The 16,781-nt window shown below is 43.3% G+C and overlaps 1 protein-coding gene across 7 annotated transcripts in view; it reads left to right on the forward strand.

The window, feature by feature from the left end:
• CSNK1G1 (casein kinase 1 gamma 1) overlaps nt 1-15,047 on the forward strand; it is a 226,036-nt gene extending 210,989 nt beyond the window's left edge. For all 7 annotated transcript variants that reach the window (XM_066273996.1, XM_066273997.1, XM_066273998.1 and 4 more), the window contains 2 exons: nt 2,082-2,188; nt 9,749-15,047. In XM_066273996.1, coding sequence (XP_066130093.1) covers nt 2,082-2,188; nt 9,749-9,803 — 162 coding nt within the window. In that variant the 3' untranslated portion in view covers nt 9,804-15,047. The remainder of the gene's footprint in view (nt 1-2,081; nt 2,189-9,748) is intronic.
• The last annotated feature ends 1,734 nt before the right edge of the window (nt 15,048-16,781 follow it).

Raw genomic sequence — 16,781 nt, forward strand, 5'->3', positions numbered from 1 at the left:
TGGGATCATAGACATGACCCCATGGTCACTGGTTTGAGCCCAAAGGTCGCTGGCTTGAGCAGGGGGTCACTTGTTCTGCTGTAGCACCCCAGTCAAGGCACTTATGAGAAAGCAATAAATAACAACTAAGGTGCTGCAATGAAGAATTGATGCTTCTCATATCTGTCCCTTCTTGTCTGTCCCCTGTTTCTGTCAAAAAAAAAAAAAGAATACAATATAGATAAGTTATATAGTATTTATTATATCATGTCAGGACATAAATAAAATCAGATGGCTCCATTAATCAGAGCTGCTAAATTGGATCACTAGCGAAATTTGGGTCTTCTTTGGGTAAGTCCAAATTTAATGTTGTATTTTTCTTTAGCTGTACAGCTTTGGTTTCATTTTTTTAAAGCATGCATTATTAATACAGACAACAAATAGTTCTGGTTTAGTAATAATGTTGGGTACAGACTGCTAATAAGTAGTATTCACCTTCTCTGCCCTTTCTTCTTTGAATAAATACTCTAAAGACTCTTCATACTGCCTGACCTGTGGTGGTGCAGTGGATAAAGCCTCGACCTGAATGCTGAGGTCGCCAGTTTGAAACCCTGGGCTTGCCTGGTCAAGGCACATATGGGAGTTGATGCTTCCAGCTCCTATCCCCCTTCTCTCTCTCTGTCTCTCCCTCTCCTCTCTAAAAAAATGAATAAAATAAAAAAAAAAGACTCTTCATAGTAATCATATCCTCCCACCTTCCTCTTTATAACTATGCAGGAAATGTTTATGAATTAACTACTAGTAAGAACCCCAGATCTAGAGGGAGATAAGAATAAACATTTTATAGAGGAATAATAACAGTAATATGGGTATTTATTGAGCCCTTGCTATGTTCCATGACGCTGGACTAAGCACTTTCTGTGGATTGTCTGCACAATAACCCAGTTAGGTAAGCAGCATTGTATCCCCATTTTACAGATTAGGAAGTTCAGGCACAGAAAGATTGAGGATCTTGCCCAGGGACCCACAGCAAGTAAGTGGGGGAGCTAGGGTTCAAACACTTGGCTAAGTCTAGAGCCCATTTCTTATTTACTGTGCTGTGCTGCCTCCGGTATTGTGCACCAGGTATTGTACAGACACTGCCTTATACATTTTCTCTTATAATTCTCACATCAATCTGTTAGAAACAGTCTCAAATAAATGAAGTTACTTACCCACGGCATATGATATCCGAACTATTTATTCTATTTTGTGGTTCTCTCCCATGTTTCAGCCAAGATCTTTAACAGCAAAGAGGTTTGTGCAGCGGGGTCCCTTTTCCCACTCCCCAGCACCCACATAAACAGGAGTCATGTGCTGGAAATGAAACCAGGTGGCAGAAGCAGCTGCACACGCAAGGAAGCCTGATCGGGTCCACATTAACCAGATGACAGGAGTGAGAGCCTTCAGTTACAATTCGGGGACCATCAGTGAGACATGGGGTGACACTGAACCTGAAATAAAGGTTGTTGAAATGAGACTGGTCTTCCAAGGGAAAGCATTTCCTTACCATCTGCCTCTCACCAGAGAGGACGTGGCAGTCTTGTTATTTGAGTACCTTCAAACCGATGGTCAAAGCCATGAAGACATTTCTGAAGGAAAGTGTGATTGCTTATAGTTTCTAATTCCCACTATTGATTTCCTTTGTAGAATTATTTTAAACATCATCACTGAGTCTATATATAATTACAGCATAATAAATTAAGAGGAGTAGAATTAAAGAGGATAGTATGACCTATTGCATAGGATTTTTGTGAGGATTAAATTTACACATACACAGTATACACAATGTAGTGCCGTGCCTGACAGAGAGTAGGCATTCAGGTTCGGTGTGGATGTTATTATATGATTACGATTGGATTTTGTGTTCTCGCACATAATATCTGGAAACTTTTCCTAAATTAGGACAGTTGGCCCCTCAATCCAGGAAAACACACATTCCAGACACTACCTGAGTAGGACCTACTAAGCTAGAGACCAGATCTCCCATAGTGACCCTCTCTGGCACTGGCAGGAGGCTCCTATTGTCATAATGTCTGTCACATTCTGTCTTTCTGTTTCAGGTGGTTAGCTCAACCAATGGAGAGCTGAATGTTGATGATCCCACGGGAGCCCACTCCAATGCACCAATCACAGCTCATGCTGAAGTGGAGGTAGTGGAGGAAGCTAAGTACGTTCTTCTTTCAAGGGGGCTCTTGAGTCATAGGTTAAAAAATATTTTATCTGTTTCTCTCAGTGTGCCGCTCATCTCAGACTGAATTCCTCATGCTTGTGTCCACAGCTTTCTTCTTTTGACCATTTTGCTTTTGCATGGTATTATAAGGCTGCTGCTGCCCTTCTTTACTTGTGTTTTCTGGAAGACAGTCACATTTTTCTAGTCCACATGAGCAAAAGACATAGTGAACTAAAGGAACTGTGATAATAGACTTACAATAGATAGTCGTCAGGAGCTTCTTGGTGCCCTGAAGCTTCTTGCTCCCTATGGAACACAGAAAAACCTGTTTATCTCAACCATGTGCTATGCTGAACAAAATGGCATTTCTGGTTTTTAGCTATCTATTCTGCACACATATAGTTCCTGCAGAAAGGTTTTCAGGGCTATTTTGTTCTCACTTAAATGATTCTGGATTCAGAGAGACTCTCGTAAGTCAGACAAGAAAAACAGTCTCTGTCCCTATGAGTGAGAGGGTCTTGGGAAGGCAAGGAAATCACACTAATCCCAGGAAAGTGAGGAGGTCACCCCACTCCCTTGTCTGCTGCTCTTGCATGTGAATGTCTTGCCCTGTCCATACCACCAGCCCCTGGTGCTCTCTGCATGGTATGTGTTTGAACTCTTAGAATATGGGGTGGAAGGTGAAATAACTGCTAATTCTACAACAAAAGCAGCATTTCTATCACTTCTTTCCCTTTTTACCCCATCCCAAATTTAGATCCAGGTTTAACCTCCAAGAAGACACGAGATAGGAAGAAAGAAGGCCTTTACAAATCAGTAACTGCTGCCAAGCCTGATATGATCGATTTTTCTTATAAACCCTTTGAGAACATGCAGGCTATCCCAATACCCTGTTCTCAAAAGCAGACAACAATTTTATAGTGAATTGTGTCCTAAGTGGTCTCTTGAATCCCCAAATACAAGCCAGAACATGCTTATACTTGTAAATATCAGGTAGTGGGAGGGCGATCAGGATCTGCATTCTTCTTCCTTCCAGATGCACTTTGCATGGTTGTCCCTCCTGCTCATTTCTCTGCTGCCCAGCTGGATGTTGGGCTCACTTTGCTCTCAAGAGGTCTTTTTCTTAGAAAGCCAGGGCTTGAGGATTCCTACCCAGTACATAATAAGCAAGTGAGGACAAACTGAGCTGTTCCCTGTCGAGTCCCTGCTGACCGTAGGCTGCTTTAGCTGCTCCACTCCTGGTTTATAGGAGGCCCTGATTCATAAGGAGGGCCAGGGGAGTTTTTAATGCCACAAAGATAATATTTTTAATAAGGAAACATGCTTGCTTTTCTCAGGAACTTTGGGGATTTCAATGGTATTCACAATTTTTCAGTTTTCAAGACAAAACTTTATTCCCCCAAGTATAAACAGTGTGGTACTCCTTCCCTATGGGTTTTCAGCCTTGGCTGCACTTTGGAGTCACCTGGAGCTTGTTAGAAAATACAAGTATCTGAGTCCTGGCCTCAAAGATTCTGATTTAATTCTTCTAAAATATGGTCGCAGCATCAGGGATTTGTGAAGTTGAGGTGATTCGAATGTATAGCTAGGGTTGGGAACCACTGCAGTAGGCGTGGTCTGATCCAAACATTGTCTGGGCTTGAAAGATGGCTGTACCCATTCCCACCCCACATTACTTCCAGTTCACCATCGTGGCTATTACTTTGAAGGCTAGAAGTTTAGCTCTGGTTTTAATAATATACTTTGAATACCAAGATTGAATGGGCTTTAATCTTACACTGTGCCCTATACAGACTTATTTTTCTAATCCATACAGACTTATCTTTTTAATCCATCCGTTTCATTTCATTTCAGTAAATGTGTACTCTAATTGTGTATGTAAGTGTGGTATTTGTGTCCTGTGTGTAAGATAATGGGTCATTGACACAAAGAGATTCCAATCTGGTATATTCTGTTCTGGTATAAACTAAACTCTGGGATGTAAAGAGAGTTTAATATCTCCCCATTTAGCAAAAAGGGACCACTGTGCCTCTTTGCCACCAGTCTCAGGTTTGGGCCTTTTCAAGACATGGAAACTAGAGGGCATCAATTATATTTGACCAAATATCCTTTAAAAGCTTATAGCTTAGGGCACTTTGTGTACTGATTCCCTTAGTGATCATGAGCTACCAATCTATCTTGGCCAGGGAACTTGCACGGCACAGCCATGTTTTTCTTCTTGGCCTTTATGTGCATGGGCGGGGGTGGGTGGGTACTAAGGCAGAGCCATGTGTTCACCTGCTTGATCATTTTCATGGCTAGAGAAGCACAAGGTATCCCAAATAACCCCTCATTACACGCAATTGTGATGCCATTTTCCCCTCAGCCTGCCTCTGAAAAAGAGGGGGCTGTTGCCCTATTCTAGGATATTGGGGTAACTACGTGAAACCTTCACTACCAAGCTTTTAATTTAGGGTTCCTCACCTGGCTTGCTTTGTGTAAAGGAGGAGAGAAATCACAGGACCTCAGTTTTTGTTCCATATACAACGTGAACATCAAACTTCCCTTTTTCTCTAGTTGCGGAATGCATGTCCTTGTTTCGTATGATTAGAAAGGTATTGAGGCAAGGCAGCTTTTTAGTCGACTTTTGTTAAGAACTCGGGAATTTTTGGTTATCCACTGACTTTTGCTATAAATTGGCAAATACAGTGCTCATTCCCCCTGAAAATGAACAAGAATGGAATTAGGCCTTTCTCTGGCAGTTATACCTTAACCCAGAGCAGTGACCCTCCTCAGTCTGAGTCCTCTCCTAATAAGAGAAAGTGTCTCTTAAGCCTTTTTCCCCTTTAGAACAGCTAACTGCTGACTGCATGTGTGATGTATGGAAGGCTTAGGGACTTCTCTTTTTCTCAGAACAGTTGGGAGGTTAGCTTAACGAATTGCACACTAAGACTTCATATAGGAACCAAAACGGCTTGGCTTTGGTGCTTGATTGAATTCTTACAGGCCAGATGATTTGCTCTTTCTGTTACCTTCCTGGAATGTGCCTAGGAAAGCCTACACAGGGGCACCCATCAACTCACTTTCTGGTTTGCCTTACCCCTTACTGAGATCCAGCTCCTATCATGATGCTTCTATCGGGCACCTGCCCCTCCACAATAGTGTGGGGACCAAGTGGCCTGGGCCTACTCACCCTGCCTTGACAGAGGAAGAAACTAAACACAGACACAACATACTGCATGTTTGCATGGCTCACAGGGAGTCGCTTCCATCTCACGTCTGTGGACTAATATCTCTTTCTCTCTCTCTTCCTTTCTGTCTTTTTCTCTTTACACACTCTGTAGCTGCCTGAAAATGCTCAACCTGTGGTGAGTCCCTCTCTCCAGTTCACATGCTAGGGGAGTGGACCAGACTAGGCTGGGATTGGCAAAGCCAAACAAAATGCCTTAGAACACTGAACAGCTTCTTGCCACCTTTGCCGTAACCACCCAGATTGGGGAACTAGATCCACAAGGTGGGACGGGCAGGCCTGTGCGTAGGAATTAATCTGTTCCTTCTTTCCTTTCAAACCTACCTCATTGCTGCCTCCTCCTGTCAAATCAGTACCTGTCCCACAGTATTCAGAATTATCTTTATTTTTAGTGAGTGAATTTTTTTCTCATATTACTACAACCAGATGTTACCAGAGGGAGAGGGACAGAGGTCGGAGGACAGAATTACTATATCAGTTGTTAAGATTATTCCTCACAATCTCAAGGACAACTGTTGCTACGTTATGTCATATTCTGCAGCTTGGTCTCTACCTGGAAATCAGCTGCTTTGGAAAAATCTGTGACTTTTCTTTTTGATTCAGCTGGGTCTTCCATCTGTAGACTATGAGTCTCTCTCAAAAAAAGGTCCTTCTTGGGGGAGAGATGGATATTTTGTTGTCGTTGTTGTTGTTGTTGTTTTCAGTTTTTTGTTTGTTTTCCGTTTCTTGTCTTTTTATTTCCTTCTTGTAAGAGAATGTAGTGGGCCAAGGGCTAACTTTGCCAATGAAATACTGGAGCCTCTCTTTTCCAGGTTCCTCGAATGCATTCTTAGGAACAATATGAGGTATATCAAAGGGGAACCCTAAAGAATCCATGTTTGGTGAGGTAATACTCGCTATAAAGCAGAGCTGCCTTCCCAGCTCTCTTCCCGAACACTGCCTGGACCTTCCAGGTGCTCCTTAACTACATAGTTGGTCTGTCACAGTCTGGAATTATAACTCCCACATTGTCTGCATGCATGGGGTCATATTCTGTGTGGTGGACTCTATGACTACCTTGTTTCTATTTGTCTCAGTGACTACTTTGGGCACTGGTTTCCAAACCCTAAGCCAAGTTGCCTATGGGGTTTCCCAGGGACAAGGATGTATTGAAGGTAACAGTTGGGTTTTATGGAGATAGAATTTGTAGTCTTACAGTATTGAGGAGTGCATTGGACCTGTTTATTAAGCAAACATGAGCCTGTATAATCTGACAGTGTTATGGTTGTTGTTTTTTCCTGTGAGATGTCAGTTGTATAATTCTGACTGCAAATACAGAGCCTACTCTGTGCTCACTCAACTCAGTGCTTGGAACTCTAGGAGGTCCCAGGGCCTTCCCCCAAATAGCTTAGGTACCATCTTACTAGAGAAACAAAACATACATACTTGAGGACAAGTGGTCCTCCAGGGTACTTACGTCATTGTCCCTTGATAGGTCATTGTGGACAAGATGGTCAAGGAAGACTTCATGGAGACCATGAGACTTGAGCCAGGTACCAGGGCAAAGGAAGAATATACAAGTACAGCAAAGAAGTGAAGTTAGCAAAGGAAAAGCTGAGGGGGGAGAGCCAGGACATAGGGAAAGGACATATCTTTTGCACTAACCATGCCACAGCCCTCATCACTGTCTTCTGGACTAGTCACTGCCCAAGCAAGAGGTGCGTCCTGTTCCACAGGTGGGAGTGAGGAGGGGATGCTCAGGCTCAGGGATGTGCCAGAGCTATGGCTGTTGCCCAGGAGGCAGCACTTGGAGGGCTCATGACTGGTTGAGGCCTGGGGGAAGAGCACTTAGTGGCTTGTGAATAAAGACAATGCGTAGATCAGTGTTCACTCCAGCATGTAAGAGCTTCTGGTTATCCAGTTAAAGAATCAACTCGACCTGGCCTGTGGTGGCACAGTGAATAGATAGTAGAACTGGAACACTGAGGTCACCAGTTCTAAACCTCGGGCTTGCCTGGTCAAGGCACACACAATAAGCAGCCAATGAACAACTAAAGTGGAGCAACTATATATGAGTTGATACTTCTTTCCCCCCACCCCACCTCTCTCTGTAAAATCAACAAACATTTATTTTTTTTTAAATCAGGTTAGAAAACCTAAGACCCTAAAGGGTTCATCACTTGCCTTCATTCTCTTCTGACAGTAAGGTATTTGTATGGAGTAAGTCTGGGTTTGATCTGGATTTGACCGAGTTTAATGGATCTTGTTGCTGGTAACCACCACAGAAATCAGAGTTGAAGAGCAAATTGTGGGGTCTGTTTCCTTGTGGGTAGAATTATTTAAAAAGCTCCTGCTACTACCAAAGCTTTAACTATAGTAACCAACACAAATTATTCTGAGGCTCTAAACCACAGCTCACACTCTCCTCCGATTGGGTGAACTCAGCATTGCATTTCAGGTTATGATATGCTTGTAAGAAGATATTAATTTTTATGACTTGCCTCGGAAGAGTTAAAAGAGAAGTTGTGTCATTTGAAATGGATTAGAACAGTATTTCAAACTTTTTTTTTATTGCTGTTATAAAAACACAAAATCATCATCTTAGCAACCTCTAAAAAGAATAAGAACAGAAATTGGCTTAAATGTTAGTGATCCATTAGAAAGTCATGGTTAATAGGGAACTGGTAACTACTGAAATATAGGTGCTCCCGTGAGATTTAATTTACCTTGTTTAATATTAATTTCAAGACATTCAACTTGGAAAATATCTGTTTTCTACAGCTACAGAAAAATATTTTTTTTTAATTGAATACTTCCCCAAGGAATCCTTTGAGGACTGTTTTAAACAATCAAAAGTGTTGCTCATTTTTATTTAAAAGAATGTATCCAGTCTCCAAATATATATGATACTTTGTTTAATAACTGTATTCATGCCCATTAGTAGTATTTACAAATGTCATTAATATTGTTATAAAATTTTAAGACCTTCTTAAGAAGCTCCTATTTCCAAAACCTATATTTGATTCATATAGATATGGTTAAAGCCCATTATTGTCTTCAAAATTTTAATAACTAGTCTAATGGGTATAGGAAATACCAAGGGGTCTGACCAAAAAAGGAGGGAATGTTAGCTACAGTGGAGAATTTGGGGGTACAGGAAGTAAGCTGAATAGTTCCTTATTTCCATGTGAATATTGCTGGCATTAAACCTGGAAGGATTAGACAAGCAACTCAAAGACAGTTTTCACAGAAAAGCTTTTCTTTCAGGGGTTCAGCAAATCTCAGTTAGACTTCCAACTTTCCTCCCCTCCATCATCAGGCATCTTGGACTCATTCACCACCTCTGCCCCTCACATTCCATTTCCCATGTGTCATTGGCCTGGAAAGGACATAGCTTTTGCACCAGCCATGCTACAGCATCATCACCCCCTTGTAGACTAGTCACTGCCTGAGCAAGAGGTGCGTCCTGTTGCAAAGGCGGGAGTGAGGAGGGATACTCAGGCTCAGGGATGTGCCAGAGCTATGGCTGTTGCCCAGGAGACAGCACTTGGAGGGCTCATGAAAGGAACGGGCCCAAACCACCGCTCTACCAGGGTCAGTCCTAGAGCCCAGTCTGGCACAGCCGCAGCAGTGTCTGGAAGCCAAGTTGAGGCAAACCGTGCCACCAGATGCCTCCTCAGCTCCAGGGCTGTGGCATTGATCCTCTCCAAATGAAGAGTGGACTCTGCTAATTTCAGTCAGGATATCTGAGCTCGCAGTTCTGTTAAGAGTTAGGGCTTCTCCTGCCTACTCCAAGTAAGTGGTGGGGGACAGGGGCGGGGATAGAGAGAATCCTTATTCCTTCATTGGTAGCATTGTGAGATCCTCCTAGAGTTCCAAACATTGTATTTTTCATGGGGTTTGTTTGCCTTAGCTTAGCCTCATACCTGCTGACTACTGTAGTTTTATTAAATAATTTTGCCCTGTATTTCAAGGAGCAGACAATGCAGGCTGTTCTCTTGCAGCCCTGAGGACCCCAGCCTTGGTTCTACATAAAGATGAGGGATCTGGATTGGGTGTTAGATTAGAAAATAAGCCTTCATCCTCCCTCCAAAAATGCTTGTTTCAGCCCTATCTAGCCTGCAGCATTTTGATAATTAGGTTTGGTAGCTACAGATTGAAATGAAGCAGCTATTTCCCTTGGCTTTCCTGGCAGACACTGCCTGTTGCTTCCTGGATGTGCACTGTAGAAGGTGGGCGGCCCTGGGGGGGGGGGGTCCACCCCCTGCAGCAAGGAGAAGCAGGCAGGCAGAAATCTCTTGGAAGCTGTGCACCTCTCACACTGACATGTAATGTTCCTTGTGCTCCAGGTGCTGCTGTTTCTTTAAGAGGAAAAGGAAGAAGACTGTTCAGCGCCACAAGTGACCAGTGCCTCCCAGGAGTCCTCAGTCCCTGGGGACTCTGACTCGATTGCACCTGCATCTCCTGCCATTTCTCATTGGAAAGGACTCCTCTGTGGGGGAGGGTAGAGATCCAAACCAAAAAGAAGAAAACAGATGCCCCAGAAGGAGCCAGTGTGGGCAGCCAGGGCCCAGCGGGTCATTGGCTGTTCCCACCTGCCTAAGGCTCTGAGCAGGTCCCAGAGCTGCTGCCCCTCCACTGCTTGCCCTTGGGGCCACCTGGTTGACTCTCCTTCCTATTGTTTACAGTGAAGGTGTCATTCACAAAAACTCAAGGACTACTATTCTCTTTCCTCCCCTTAGTTTACTCCTGGTTTCTGCCCTGCCCTTAGCCCTCTCCAGCACTAAAGCTAGGGAGTTGAAGGCTGTCTGCTGAAGAAGCTCAAGAGGCTGAGGGTGCGGCCAAGAAGGTAGGAGATGGCAGGCCTGAGTTGGAGAGGAACCTTCTCCACCTACCAGGTGTATGTACCTGGCAGTGCGGCTCCCTTCCTCTGTGCCTGCGCAGCCTGCATCCCCAGCTGGCCGGGGGGTGCAGGTCCCTCCCTCCCTCCCTCCCTCCCGTGAAGTTACACTGTAGGACACAAGCTGTGAGAAATCTGCAGTCTACTGTCCCCACCTGTTGGCGTTCTTAGCTTTCTTGACAAGCGAACTCGATTCTGCAGTCAGTAGTGGAACAATGCAAATTGTTCTGAGCAAAGGAAAAAAAAACTGACTTTATTGCACTTTTAGTTTTTTGTTTTTGTTTTTTTAACAAAAAACATGGCAGATGCATATTGTGTCTGGTTATATTGGGAGTTTTACTTTTTTTTTTCTGTTTTGAGGGGGATGGGGCCAGCCAAGCCATTCAGAGAGAACATGGGTCCAGAGGACATTCTCAATGGAAAGTTGGGTCGGCAGCACCCAGAAGAGAAGAAGCCAAACTCTATGTCATTCTGAGTAAACACTCAGGTTGGCAAGGAAACATACTTGAATTTTCATTCATCTTCTCAGCTACTGAAGAATGTCGCTACCAGAGCCTCTTGACCTCATCAGGCGGCAGTTTGGACCCCCTAGCTCTCCAGCACATGGGGTGAGCCAGCCAAGCCAGACTGTGACCAGGAGACAGTTTACCCCAGAGAACGAAATAACTTTTTTTAAAAAATCTGAAACATCTGTTTCCTCCACTGCCAGGGACTTCCAACTATATAGATAGCCATGTGACTTCCTTAGTGACTTGGGGGACAAAATTAGTGATGAAACAACCACCATCATATTGTCACCAAAGGACAAAAAGAGGAGGAAAGTGGATCTCTGCCTTCCAGCTGCCAAAGGAAACTCAGGACTTGACATCATAGGGCCAGGAAATAAAATTGGTATGTACTGTCTGCCCCAGTAGCTGAATTACAGCATTTGGGCTGGCCTGCCTTATCAGAAACCAAGCACCTGCAGCTTTTCTCCTAGCAGGTCAGGTCCACAGAAGCAGGCTGTAGTGAACAGGAGGGGAAGATTAGTTGGTGCTGGAAAATTCCAGGGGAAAGGAGACTGAAATGAAAGCTCTGAAATTATCTTCTCAGTTGGACATGGACTCCATCCAAATAAGATGGCCATGCACATAGAGCACGTTCTCCCCAGTATACTCTCTGTCTCCCACCATGGTGTGGTCACATGACATACTACCAGGAAAGGTCTTGGTTCCTCATTCACTGCTTAAAAAATTAATGTATGGAGTTAATCTTCTCATGCTCGATTTTCATTTGAATTCAGTAGCTTATCCGTAGAGGGACCTCTCATTCCAAATGTGATAGAGGAGAAATGATTATTTACACCAGGGAACAAGGTCTTGTATCTGGGAGTAGAGCGATGTAAGCATGCAGGACAGTGGTTGGTGACTTACTTTGATGGTTTTGGGAACACAGAAATCATTGCCCCTGACTTGAGGTGTAGGGCTATCTTTTGGACTAGAGGTTGTGGGGATACTTTCTGGTAGTTGGCATTTCCTGACAAGTCCTTTGATGTATGGAGCAGAAATAGTAGTAGCATAAAACAGTTAGTGGGCTACCCCTGTTCCATCACACCTTGGCCAGGAAGTATTTCCCTGGCTTCAAACAGGCCTAGCTTATATAAAAATTGTCATCTTCCATTTCTTTAAAAGAGATTTTTCTCTATACAAAACTGAGTGGCTGGGAGACATGTCACACCCCTTCCCCACAAGAATTTTGAATATTGGGATTTGTTTCCTTGATATTGTCTAGTGGTTAAGGCATAATCACTGCAACTCACACAGTTTCTCAGTTGGTATTTGGGTAACTCTAACTTCCTGTATAGAAACTTTCTCATACCTTTATAGAAAAAGCCTTGCCTCTCAAGGGAGGGCAAGGGGAAATGGTGGCAGAGCCTGGAGCCTCTTGCACTCCGTACCCCACTAAGTGCCTCCCTACCCCCCACTTCCACAGAAAAAGCTAAGGCATTGACCAGCGTGGCTGCAGGGCAAGCCCCCTTGCAGCTGGGTTTATGATTTTTTTCTCTTGAATTGTTTTTAAAAGCTAGCTCTTGAAGGGTTGAACCTGAGCAGTTTTGAGGGAAAGGCCCTTCCTAATCCACTGTTTTCACTCTGCCCCCCTTAAATCTCTTATATATTTGGTTTTCTAGTGAAGGTGAAGAGCCCCAGGTCCCTCTGGCATGCAGGACAGTGGTGATCCTTCCAGAGCTATTGGCACCTGAAGGTGCTCCCAAATGCCTAAAAAATCCTATTGTGATTTTTATAATTAAAAAAAAAAAATGAGTACCTAAGTAATTTAGCCATCAGTTCCATCCCCACCAGCACATTAGGGCTCCTTCCTCTGCTGTTGCTACAATTGCTTTAGCTGTATGCCTCAGCCAGGTCCTTGGGGTTGGGTACTCTCTCCACCCAAACCTACTTGCTCTGTAGTCTTTGAACTTTCTTCATTTCACAACCATGATGCCCAGGGATCTTTTTCTTTAGGATTGATGCATTTGTTTCTGAGTTAGCATCAGGCACTAATAGCATCTGTTCAAAATCCATAATATACCACTGGGAGTTCTCCAGACTCCTGCTGTTCTTCAGGCACTGCATCCCGAGCAGACTGTAACAGCAAGCCAGGAACCCGCCAAGGCATAAAGGGTTCTTCTCCTGTCAGCAGACCATGACTTGTGCCTGTGAAGTCCAGCATGTAAGGGTTGGTCACTTGCTGTGCACACCTTGGTGTTTTGCAGTGATCTCACTCCAGACTGCTCTGCAAAGGTGGGCAGAGTGTGCCAGCAGGCATTGTGCTTTCATGACTGCCTTAACTAACACTCTCCTGCTGGTTTGGGTCTGTCTAGGAGTAAACAGGGTCTAGAAAGGTACAAGTTAGGTGACAAGGTTGGCCTTCAGTTAAAGCTCCATTTCACTTTGGAATTCAGGGGCAACAGGAGACAGCAGGATCCTGGGGTTTACTGGGGAAGTGTTGAGCCTGTCAATTCTTAGTGAACTCTAGATACATATAAATAGCCCCTGCCATTAGCCAGAAAGGTGTCCATTGCCTCTAAAGTAACTTCCAACTTCAGTTCACTGGAAATGTATACTGGTGGTACATACTCAGTGTTGATTCTCAGTGTTAGTAACCACTTTTAATGTTAGAAATATGCAGTAATAGTAAAGTTATGTCAGAGTGGTTACTAAAGATCATAGCCTTAACTTTTTATGCAAAAGATTTAACTTCCCCCTCCCAGTGAGCACGCATGGCCTGCATTTTTTCAAAAATAAGCACTTCCATGGCAGCCTAGAAAGCATCTTCTCAAAAGAACTTGATCATTCTGATGCATCTCTTCCTAGTCCATGTGCCTCCTGTGTCCCAGTTACCTCCTCAGTGTCCATATTTAAACCCATTTTGCATTCCCAGTGAATTGCCCTAACATTATCTCTAGTGTCAGAGCCACTGTGTTAGGGCTAGAGCTTCTCAGACTGGGAGCTTGCAGCACCATATAGCCAGCATTGCCTTCACCAGTTCACTGCCGCCATCCCCACCACTGCTCCACGGTGGGCAGATGAATTCCAGAAACCCTTAGGGAGCCAGGATAACTAGGCACACCATCTGAATTTGCGTGTAAGTAGCAGGCACTTATCTCTGAGGTGCTTGCTTTTGCTGACTCCAGGGCTCAAGGCAAGTCCCATCTAGAGGCTGGTGGACAGTGACTCAGTCTTTCCCATAACAGGTTGATAGAAATCAAAATGGGATTCCTATGGGGTTTTTTTGTAGGGGAGGGCATGATTTTGTATCTGAATAGGAAAGGAAACCTTGGCCCTTCCAAGGGCTTGCAGACTGAGCAGTTTTTTAGTCACAGATAAGTTCTGGAAGTCTGATCAATCAAGCAGTCTTAAAAACATGGTTTCCCTAACTCCTCTGCAGGTGACTTGAGTGCAGAAGAATAGGTTTCTTCATTGTATTCAACATAGTAAATAGGTTCCCTAGATATAGACAGTAGTAATTGACATATTCCCTCAAAAAGCAACCAGGAATTCCCCTCCAGTATTCGTAGATCAGCTTACAAAGGAAAAAGTGAACGTGTACTTCATATAGTTCTAGTTTGATTACCAAACTTGATGTTATTGAGAAACCTGTTTGGTGGGCAATTTCTTTTATTAGTTTTCTTTACTCCTCACAATCATCTTTCCGGTGCCATCACCACCTTCAAGTCTCAGCGCAGAGGGTTATCCATAGTAATAAAGAGGGGTTCAGTGCAGTCATCCCAGTAACACACAAGAGGACGGTTGCCCTGACTGCCCCTTCCCTGCAAATCCCCTCTTTCAGGGCAGGTGAGACATTTTCAGTGTTCCTCTTCATGAGCTCCAGACCAAATCCCAGGCCAGTCCTTGCACCGAAAGCTTTCTTAAGAGGCTTATCAGTCTGTTAGGAATGTCTCAGGAAAGATGAGCCATTTCTTTGGGGGGATATATTTACAGATGGTTGTGTGTAGTTGTATTTGTATGCTTGTGTGTGCTCATTTGTGTGCGTTTCACTTCCATAAAAACTAAGTGTCACAGCAAGCTGGCTCTGGGAATGAGCCCCATTTATGAAGCAGAAGAGTAAAGAGCAGAAAAGATAGAGATGAAACCAAAAATATTATAAACCCCCAATGGAAAATAATGTTGACTCATCAATTCCCATTGGATATATTACATGCTCTAATTTATTATATTATTATTTTGTTTGTTTCTTTAATCTTTGCCCATTGTACTTTTAAAAAGATGGGATGTTGATTGCAATTTTCTAAGACTAGATAATGTATAAATCAGCTGTGGAAATCAGTTTTCATTGATGTGTCAGATCATTGTTAAATGCCTTTTTATATATATATGTGTGTATGTACATACATATATATATACACCTTTTGTTTTAGATGTGTAACATTGTTTCATAAACCCTGGCACTGGTCACAAAGCTCAGCTGTGAAAATGAAACTTGTAGTATTTTAAACATGAATGTCAATTTCAAGTGTATATGAAATGATTCCTCCAGGAGAGAGATTTGTAACATCAGGAAAAACTCCTGCAGAGGAACTGGCCTTCTTTGGAGAAAATGGAAAATGGGTCTTGATATGTTATTTCAGAGTAGCCCATTTCCTAGGGCACCATGGAAAACACAAATGTGATCTTTAAGTATATATACCTCTTCCCAATTTGGGGAGGAAAAAACTCAGTTTGCACCCTTTTTGTATGTAAAATAAAATGTCTTACCTTTCTTGGCTAATTTTGCTTGTTTGATTGATTTGTCTGGTTTTTATCTCCCCTGGCTCATTTGTAACTAAGAATCCAGCTTGCACTAACTGATAGGATTCAAGCCTCCAGTAACTGAAAATAATATCTGATACTTTTGACATTCTTCATTCCTTTAGGTAGAACATTTCTCTCTCTTGTGGGTCACCTTAAAAATAAATATGGATAAAATGCTCTCAAACGTGAAGTTTTGTAATTCATCACTGACATACTAGTTCCAGGATCCCTGTGGTTCTTAAGTGGTAGAACACCAGGAAATTACAGTCTGCTCTGTGGAACAACTTTGAAATAATAGTTTTATAATTCAGCTCTACTAATGAACATCTGTACAAACAAAAGGTGCAGTATAAATTCACAAAGGCATGTATTGGCCACAAAAACAACACTCAGCTGGGCATGAATGGCTGGTTGCAGTCAAGTTTTCTGTCACTATGCAATTAATACCTAATGATTTATTTTTCACTGGTAGGCAAGTAAGAGCAGAAAAGAATGTTTCAAGATCTTTTTCTGTGTGTAACAAGAGAGAGGGGCAGGCAGGAAGGGAGAGAGATGAGAAGCATCAATTCTTCATTGTGGCTCCTTAGTCTCCTTAGTTGTTCATTGATTGCTTTCTCATATGTACCTTGATGGGGGGGGGGGACTACAACAAAGCTAGTGACCCCCTGCTCAAGCCAGTGACCATGAGTCATGTCTATGATCCCATGCTCAAGCCAGCGACCCCGCACTCAAGCTAGTGAGCCTGCACTCAAGCCGGCAACCTCAGGGTTTCAAACCTGGGTCCTCTGCATCCCAGTCCACTGCACCACTGCCTGGTCAGGCTGTTTTAAGATATTTATGAGAGAAAACTTCACCTATTAAAAAATAATAATAATGTTGATTTTAGTGAGAGAGGAAGGGAGAGAGAGAGGAACATTGATCTGTTCCTGTATGTGCCCCGACCAGGGATCAAACCAGCAACGTCGGCGCTTTGGCAGGATGCTCTAATGAACTGAGCCATCCAGTCAGGGAAAAAACTTCACATTTGAGAGCATTTTATCCATCAAACTTTTCTTTTTTCTTTCAGAATGGCTATTTTAATGCCATTTTAGCATTTGCTTCTCAGTGTGAGGTTACTTTGAAAACATGGTTTGGTAAACATTTTTTCTTCGGTAGTGTAAGACCTGTTAGTGGGGGGGAAAAGCTCGACAG

This window comes from Saccopteryx bilineata, chromosome 4 (genome assembly GCF_036850765.1).
Source record: "Saccopteryx bilineata isolate mSacBil1 chromosome 4, mSacBil1_pri_phased_curated, whole genome shotgun sequence".
Taxonomy (NCBI): domain Eukaryota; kingdom Metazoa; phylum Chordata; class Mammalia; order Chiroptera; family Emballonuridae; genus Saccopteryx; species Saccopteryx bilineata.